The 9,450-nt window shown below is 34.4% G+C and overlaps 1 protein-coding gene across 2 annotated transcripts; it reads right to left on the bottom strand.

Annotated features, from left to right (window-relative positions):
- Positions 1-2,947: 2,947 nt before the first annotated feature.
- Positions 2,948-8,488, bottom strand: LOC119815094 (olfactory receptor 4K3-like). Of its 2 annotated transcripts, XM_038331278.1 has the most exons (2): positions 7,590-8,488; positions 2,948-2,960 (listed from the first exon to the last, which is right to left on the bottom strand). In XM_038331278.1, the coding sequence occupies exons 1-2, from the start codon at positions 8,486-8,488 to the stop codon at positions 2,948-2,950; spliced, it is 912 nt and encodes a 303-aa protein (XP_038187206.1). The 2 variants fall into 2 exon arrangements, with proteins under 2 accessions (XP_038187206.1, XP_038187205.1); XM_038331277.1 differs by lacking the exon at positions 2,948-2,960 and having other exon boundaries at positions 7,571-8,488.
- Positions 8,489-9,450: the final 962 nt, after the last annotated feature.

Raw genomic sequence — 9,450 nt, 5'->3', positions numbered from 1 at the left:
TGGACTAACACAAAATGTACAACATGTAATTTATTGAAGAAATAAATAATGAGTAATAGGGCAGTGTAGAATGTGCCACAAACTTTTTCTATTTAAGCAATGATGATATTTTACAAAAATAAAGGAATGGCTACAAAAGGAGTTACTTTTAAAAACATTTCAAATCATATATAAATTCATAAGTTTAATTTGTGAAAAACATCTTTATCAAGTAAGCTATCTCAAAAGCCTCTTTTGATTGGAATTAAATAAGTATTGCTGTTTATTCTTAATATGAGTTCTTCTATCTTATAGTATTTTTTCAAATTAAAAAACTGTTTCTATGTTAGTGTATAGAAAAGAGGTGTGTGTGTATATATATATGTATATATATATATATATATATATATATATTCCATTCATCTATTTATCTCTATCTATCTATCTGTCTGTCTGTCTGTCTGTCTGTCTATCTAACTATGCAATAGCAATTAAGTAAAAAGAGGTCATGTATTTGAAGGAAAGTATAGAGGAATATGGCCATTTAGAGGAAGGAGGAGAAAAAAGGATGATGTGATTAAATTATAATATCAAAAATGAAGCTGTGTGGTGTTGGGCCAAAACTTTAATCCAGCACTGAATAGGCAGAGACAGGTTGAACTCCATGAGTTTGAGACCAGCCTAGTCTACAGATCCAGTTCCAGGACAGCCATGTTTACATAGAAAAATCGTGTTTTAGGAAACAAAAACAAAATAAATACACCAGAAAACAAACACATAAACAAAAAGAACAAAACAAAAGGAAAAAAGGTAGATGTAATGTGGATAAATAATTATCTCCAAGTATTCATTTGCTGTTTACCACTTATTTGGGTCATCTAAAAATTTATTATTGAATGTAAATTCAACAAGCAATGAGTTTTATATCACATTTTATTCTACTCATCTTGTGTACTTTTAACACAATTCCTCTCTATCACCTCTCATGTTCTTCCTTTTCTGTCCTTCTGAGTACCTTTCTCTTTCCTAATTTTTTTCTTTTTTTTTATTAAAGATTTCCATCTCCTACCCCTTCCCTCCCTTCCCTGCTACCCATAGCCCCACCACTCCACCCCTCTCCAAGACAAAGAGCCATCAGGTTTCCCTTCACTATGTTAAGTCCAAGGTCCTCCCAGCTCCCCCTAAGCCCAGGAAGGTGAGCAACCAAACTGACAAGGCTCACAGTGAGCCCGTCCATGCTGTAGAAGTCATGTTCATTGCCGTTGTCCTTGGTTTCTCAGTCCTCCTCCGCCGTCAGCAACATTCAGAGAGTCCGGTTCGGTCCCCTGTTCCATCAGTCCCATTCCAACTGGACTTGGTGGTCTCCCATTAGCTCTGTCCCACCGTCTCAATGGGTAAAAGCACTCTTCACGGTCCTGACTTCCTTGCTCATAATCTCCCTCCTTTTGCTCCTCATCGGGACCTTGAGATCTCAGTCCAGTGCTCCTATGTGGGGCTCTGTCATTTTCTCCATCCAATGCCAGGTGAAGGTTCTATGGTGATATGCAAGATATTCATGAGTATGGCAATAGGATCTGGACATTTCGGGCACCCTCTCCTCAGCTGCCCAAGGAACTAGCTGGGGCTTCTTCCTCGACACCTGGGAATCCCTTTGAGTCAAGTCTCTGCCAACCATAGAATGGCTCCCTTAATTAAGATATATAATTCCTTGTTCCCATATCCACCCTTCCTATATCCCAACCATCCTATTCCCCCAAGCTCTTCCCATACTCCACTTCACACTTTTCTCTCCTCATCCCCCCAAGCCACCATCCCACCCCTCCCCCATGTTCCCATTTTTTGTCCGCCAATCTTGTCTACTTCCAGTATCCAGGAGGATAACTATATGTTTTTCTTTGGGTTCACCTTCTTATATATCTTCTCTAGGATTTTTTACGAATTATAGGCTCGATGTCCTTTATTTATTGCTAGAAACCAATTATGAGTGAGTACATCCCATGTTCATCTTTTTGGGCCTGGGTTACCTCACTCAGGATGGTGTTTTCTATTTGCATCCATTTGCATGCAAAATTCAAGATGTCATTGTTTTTTACCGCCGAGTAGTACTCTAATATGTATATATTCCACACTTTCTTCATCCATTCTTCCACTGAAGGGCATCTAGGTTGTTTCCAGGTTCTGGCTATTACAAACAATGCTGCTATAAACATAGTTGAACAAATGCTTTTGTAATATGATTGGGCATCTCTTGGTTAAATTCCCAAGAGTGAGATTGCTGGGTCCTGGGGTAGGTTGATCCCAAATTTCCTGAGAAACCTCCACACTGCTTTCCAAAGTGGTTGCACAAGTTTGCATTCCCACCAGCAATGGATGAGTGTACCCCTTACTCCACATCCTCTCCAGCAAAGGCTATCATTGGTGTTTTTGATTTTAGCCATTCTGACAGGTGTAAGATGGTATCTCAACGTTGTTTTGATTTGCACTTCCCTGATTGCTAAGGAGGTTGAGCATGCCCTTAAGTGTCTTTTGGCCATTCGAACTTCGTCTGTTGAGAATTCTCTGTTCGGTTCAGTGCCCCATTTTTAATTGGGTTCATTAGCATTTTAAAGTCTAGTCTGTTGAGTTCCTTATATATTTTGGATATCAGACCTTTGTCTGTTGCGGGGTTGGTGAAGATCTTTTCCCAGTCAGTAGGCTGCCTTTTTGTCTTAGTGACAGTGTCCTTTGCTTTACAGAAGCTGCTCAGCTTCAGGAGGTCCCATTTATTCAATGATGCCCTTAACGTCTGTGCTGCTGGGGCTATATGTAGGAAGCCGTCTCCTGTGCCCAAATGTTGTAGAGTACTTCCCACTTTCTCCTGAACTTCTAGAGGCATTACCATCCCTTACTTCAAACTCTATTACAGAGCTACAGTATTGGCATAAAAATAGAGAAGTCGACCAATGGAATCGAATAGAAGACCCAGATCTTAACCCACAAACCTATGAACACCTGATTTTTGATAAAGGAGCCAAAAGCACACAATGGAAGAAAGAAAGCATCTTCAACATATGGTGCTGGCATAACTGGATGTCAACCTGTAGAAGAATGAAAGTAGATCCGTGTCTATCACCATGCACAAAACTCAAGTCCAAATGGATTAAAGACCTCTCTTTCCTAATTTTAATGTTCCTTTGGTCATGTTATTCTATATAAAATATCATTTTATAATGAGAGCTCTTTATGACATTTAATCACCAGTACTACTGTTACTAATTTGATCACATATATCAAGACATTCAAACCATGCATTATTGCCATTTAGGTACCATGAAGTAATAGGTCCCTTTTCTACCCTAAAAGTTTGTTATTAGAGAAAGAGCATTCAGATCAGCTCAAACTCAAGGGCTCTGTCATCTGTGTCTTTAGTGAATGGTGTCTTCATCTTCTAGCAATTGAGTTCCTCTTCTGATTTCCATGGACTTGTTCCCCAACATATATACTTTCCCAAACATAAATCACAGTAATAATCTCAAAAATGGCATTGCTTGATGACTAAATGTATCATGTTTTATATATTTAATAGTCATCTATATTTCTTCTTTTAAAAATGTCTAATTCGTTCATTTGACAACTTATTTTTATTGCATCTTTTTTCTTTGTATTAATTTTTTAGTTCTTTATATAGTATGAATAGTACTTAATGGGTGAACAGCTGTCAATTTTTTCTCTCATTCCATAACTATCTATTTACTCTGCTAGTTGTTGACATTGATTTTTAGGAGCCTTTAATTCCATGCAATACCAATAATCAAATATTTTATGGGTTTTGAAATATTACTCAAAAAGTTCTTGTGCATGCCTATACTTAAAGTGTTACCATAATGTTTGCCTCTTCTTCAATAATTTCAAAGTTTCAGGTGATAGGATAAATAACTGTTAAAAAAGTAACTACTTAGTTTTCTGTGTAAATGTGCTTATTGTAAGTCTTTGATCCATTTTGAATTTTATTGTGTAAAGACTACAGATAAATGAGATTTGTTCTTCTGAATTTACTAAAGAGATTACCCTATCCTCCACAGTTTATTTTTGATGTGTTGCAAAAAGCCATATATCTTAGCTTTGTAAGTTTATTTCTAAGCTACAAAATTTCTTAACATTATTATTTTGTGCCTGTCACATGCTGTTTATAACTAAGTTTCTGTTGTATGTTTTGAAGTCATCTGAGACCTTGGCTCAAGATTCCTTTGACTTTTTAAAAAATTAACTTGTATTTATTTAATAATTTTATGATCATGTTTTTCTACTTCTGAAATGAATGGCAGCAGAATTTTTAGAAGTGTTAGGTTGAATGTTTAGGAATGTGGCAAGCACATATAATACTTACTTAGCCTGAAGATATAGTCTTTCAGTTCCAGCTTCTTGGGAGGTTATGGTGGGAAACCTGCAGTCAAATTTAACCTGAGCCACGTAGAAAGATCCCACTTCAAGGTTTTAATATATGAAAATAGCAAGAATATATTGGGAATATATAGATTAGTGTCAGGGAGACTCCCTAGCATACGTGAGACTTTTATTTTAACCCTTAGTTCTAAAACAAACAAACAAAACAAATAAACAAGTAAAACAAAACATGAAAACACACAAAACAACAAAACCCACAAAACTTCACAACAAAAACCAACAAACACACAAAAAATAAATGAGAGAAATCATTTAGATTTTGAGATAATATTATTTCCTACTCAGAATGGTTATCAACAAAAGAACAAAAATATAGATCAAGTTAAGTGAAATGATACTGATTCATGAGCATGAACATTGTAAATTATTTTATATAAATGAAAGAAGGTGTAACTCAGAAAAAGAAAGGCATCAGTGGGTGCAGAAACAAGCAAATAAGTGACAGCAAGTAGAATGAGTATGATTAGTGTAATACATACACACACACATACGTATAAAGATATACATTATACATATCACATATATGTGTGTATATGTGTGTGTTTACTTTTTACTTTGTGTGTGCACATGTGGAAATACTTGAGGACGTTAGATCAAAAGTTATAGGCAACAATGAGGACCCTAAGAGAGACATACATAGATCAAATCTACATGGGAAGTAGAAAAAGACTAGATCTCCTGAGTAAATTGGGAGCTCTGGGACATTGGGAGAGGGTTTATAAGGAAAGGGGAGTAAAGAAAAATATAGAGCTTAATAAAAAATCAATTTAAAAAAGTTATAGGAGCCTGGCGGCGGTGGCGCACGCCTTTAATCCCAGCACTCGGGAGGCAGAGGCAGGCGGATCTCTGTGAGTTTGAGACCAGCCTGGTCTACAAGAGCTAGTTCCAGGACAGGCTCCAAAAGCTACAGAGAAACCCTGTCTCGAAAAACCAAAAAAAAAAAAAAAAGTTATGGGAGTTGTAACTCCTCCTCTATCGTGTCAGCTTGGGGAGAATTTAATTCAGGTCCTGTGATTTGTCAGGAAGCTCCTTTACCTGCTGAGCTATCTCAGTAGTCTCCATTCTACTTCTTGAGACACATTAAAAAAAGTAATGTCACTAATATAATTACTAAAATTTAAGATTTAAGTGAAATTTCCATACTTATAAGCTACACAGGCAATAAGAGGTCATTTTATAGTTCAATTATTTAGTTCAGCACAGAGTCCTTAAGGTGTTTTTTGTTGAAGTATTACTGTGGGTATGTGAGGGTAAGCTGTCTGTATATAAAAAAATCACTTATAAAAAAATGCTGATAAAGAATGAGGAAGGGTTTAACAAAAATGCAAGAACTATGAAATGCAATCTTACTATCTATTATAGATATATTATCTATCTATAGATATATATCTATTATAGATATAGATATTATAGATATATTATCTATCTATAGATAGATAATCAGACAATGCAGTTAAAATACCAAAGTTGCCTAACATGGGTACCATACAAGAAAATAATAAGCAGCAGTCAATTAAAGATCAGAGCATACCCATGTTCTGCTACATCCCCTTGTTGAACTGTGAGCTACTGATGTTTCTAGAGCCGTGCTAGCCATTTTCTTCAATTGTAACCAACTGGTGCTATCATAGTGCCATAGGGATAATTACAAATAATGAACACACAGATGCCAATGAATCATTGCAGTGAACCACAAAGCAAAACAAAAATATATAAATATAGAAAGGTACTCCCATGGTTTTTATGGCTTGGAAAGTGGTAATAAGCATTAAAAGGATATAAGTGGTCAAGGATTATATTACATATAATCAGTTTATTGCAGATATTGTCAAAATCATAATTAATAAAAATATGGTGACAAAATTGTTGAGGGTTAAATTTATAAACACACTATAGATATTTTCTTCTGAAAAAGATGCCATATGTACCCATATGTATACATCAAAGTCTGTGACCAGACATGAGCAATGCTTATCTGTATTCATATGATTTCAGAAAAACTTTATTAACTTGTTTGTGTATTTTTGTTAGATAATTCATATTATGACAACACTTTTAACTTAATAGAATATACATACATGTTGATTTTAACCATTAGTTCATGAAATATTGTCATGAAATTTAAGAAGTTCAACTTACATAACTGTTTAGACATGACTTAGAACTCAACTATTGTAACATGTATAAGTATAGTTTATTCAGCAAATAATACTCTACTCCAAATTGTATGTAATATGAATTATTATGAGTACCATATTATCAAGAACATATAATGTATCCAGGAGTTGTGGCACAGGCTTTATTCTCAGCACTGAGGAGGCAGAGGCAGGTAGATCTCTATGAGTTTTAGGCCAACCTGGTATACAAGAGCTAGTTCCAGGACAGGCTCTAAAGCTACATAAAAACCCTGTTTCTAAAACAAAAAACAACTGCCCCAAAAAACAACAAAAAAAGAACAATAATATCTCCCTAACTGGCTTTGGCAATTATGTTATTTCATTATGTAATATAAAATCATGATCATGCAAAGAACCTAAGAACAGAGGAAAGTGTATTCAAATATTATAAATAGATTGTCCTTTCAGTTATGGAAAACAATTTATGAAAATTCTGAATCCATATGAATAGTTAAGACTTGAAAACTGACAGATTTTATAACAGTATAAGGTAAATTATCATGTGCTTTGTCTAACATTTTAATTTCTAGGTGGCTGTAGTCTCCACAGATATCTTCAATATCTCTTGATGCATAGAATTAGGATTGACATCTAATACCATATTTTAAAAGATGCTAAGATTGATAAATAATTCAAAGTGTGTTATGTTACTAATAATCTAATTAAAGTGATAAGCACACTTTGAGAACACGTGCAATCACTATTTTTGCAACATATTACCATCTTCTATTCTTCTCTCTATATAAGTATACTATGCAAAACTATCACTGATTTTATATGATAAAACTATAAGTATTACAATATTGAATGTAATTTTCTAGTGGTTATTTTCACAACTATATACAAAATACATCATATAGATTATAGAAACAAGATGCTATTCAATTCAGTTGCCACTCCAATTTATATAAAACAATGTGCATACAATGAATTTGTTTATAACATAAGATGTCTAGAAATTATTACGGAATTCACATGTGATTTATCAGCTTCTTTATGGCATTCTTAATATTTCTGTTTCTCAGTGTATAGATGGCTGGATTCAGGAGAGGTGTGATGACTGTATAAAACACAGAGAGAAACTTATCCACCAAAGTGATGTTGACTGGCCACAGGTAGATGAAAATGACAGGACCATAGAATAGTACAACCACTATGATATGGGAGGTGCAGGTAGAGAGTGCCTTTGATGAACCATCTTTTGAGTGAATCTGAACAGTTAGTAGAATATAAGTATAAGATATCATCAAGAGAATGAAACAAGTTATTCCTAAAACACCACTCTCAGCATTTATTATGATACCCAGAATATCAGTGTTCATGCAGACTAATTTCATCACCAAAGGAATATCACAGAAAAAACTGTCTATCACTCTAGGTCCACAGAAAGGTAGCTCCAAAACTAGGATCAGCTGATTAATGCCATGCACAAATCCAGTGATCCATGATATTAAAATGAGCCAGATGCACTTCTGTCTGTCCATGATGCTGGTGTAGTGGAGTGGCCTACAGATGGCCACATAGCGGTCATAGGCCATTGTTACAAGAAGAACCATCTCACCCCCTGCAAAGAAATGCACGAAGAGGATCTGGCTCATGCAGCCCCCGAAGGAAATGCTTTTATTTTCTTTTAGGAGGTCTGTGATCAGTTTGGGAGTAGTAACTGAGGAAAGGCAAAAGTCAATAAATGAGAGATTGGCTAACAAATAGTACATAGGAGAATGGAGATGGCGATCAATGATGATTAAAATCACCACAAAGAGGTTGCCAACCATAATCATCAGGTAGAGGGTAGAAAAGAGCAACAGGAGAAAAATCTGTATTTCCCTTGAGTTGCAAAGTCCCTGAAAAATGAATTCAGACACCAGAGACTGGTTTGTTTCTTCCATTTAGTACACTGTGCTCCAAAATGTTGAGAGGGACAGAGCCTAACTAAAAATTCCTGAAACAGAAGCAATAACTTAATGTTCGTAATCACGTAAAAATAATACACATTATATCTAAGCATTATACCCAGTCATTTAAGTAACTTCCTTTAATTTGCTTATTTTTTCTAATCAGATAATTTTGCTGAATATAGGAAAAACTACCCATCTGAAGAATAATCTTTATAAGTATGTAAATATATTATGAAAAATACCAATACCAATTATTCTGTTTACATTTTCCCACCATAAATCTATTTTTGGCATGGATTCAGAGATAATTTTCTTAAAGGAATATCTGAGATATAGTCACAGTCTCTTACTTGACTGCAATAATTCCAGAAGGATAATCCTTTGACATATTTTAAATAAAACACACAATTCCCAGGCACAAATCTATTTATGATTACATATAAGGAGACATAATTGAATAAATTCTATTGAAATATATGATAAAAATGGATCATCAAATAAACTGAGAAATAATATACCTAGGACAAGTTTTTAGCATTGTCTTTCCTTGATGCTTGGTCTTATTCATTGGAGATATCTCTAAAATATAATGTATTGCTAGGTCTGATGGATGTTACTTATTTTCATATAATTACAGCCTTTCAACTATAAATGGTGAGATTTCATATGATAGTTTGAAAAATTTATTATGAAAGTGACTTTTTCTGACTCTCTTTCAGTTTCATTTCTTTGTTTTCTTTCTTATTTTCTTAATTCTCTCCCTTTATTTATTTCTCTTGAGTTTTCCTTCTAAAACTTAATATCTCCACTTTTCTTATTAATTTTATATTTGAAATTGGGAACTAAAATGCCAATAAATTAGGGGATACTTTGTAATTTCTTGTTAAGTATTTTAGTATTATAGTAATAACAATGTTTATTGATTTTTTTTGTTTCAATCAGATCTATAAAGT

Source organism: Arvicola amphibius, chromosome 5 (assembly GCF_903992535.2).
Source record: "Arvicola amphibius chromosome 5, mArvAmp1.2, whole genome shotgun sequence".
In the NCBI taxonomy this organism is placed as follows: Eukaryota; Metazoa; Chordata; class Mammalia; order Rodentia; family Cricetidae; genus Arvicola; species Arvicola amphibius.
This window is presented reverse-complemented; position numbering and strand designations above follow the sequence as displayed.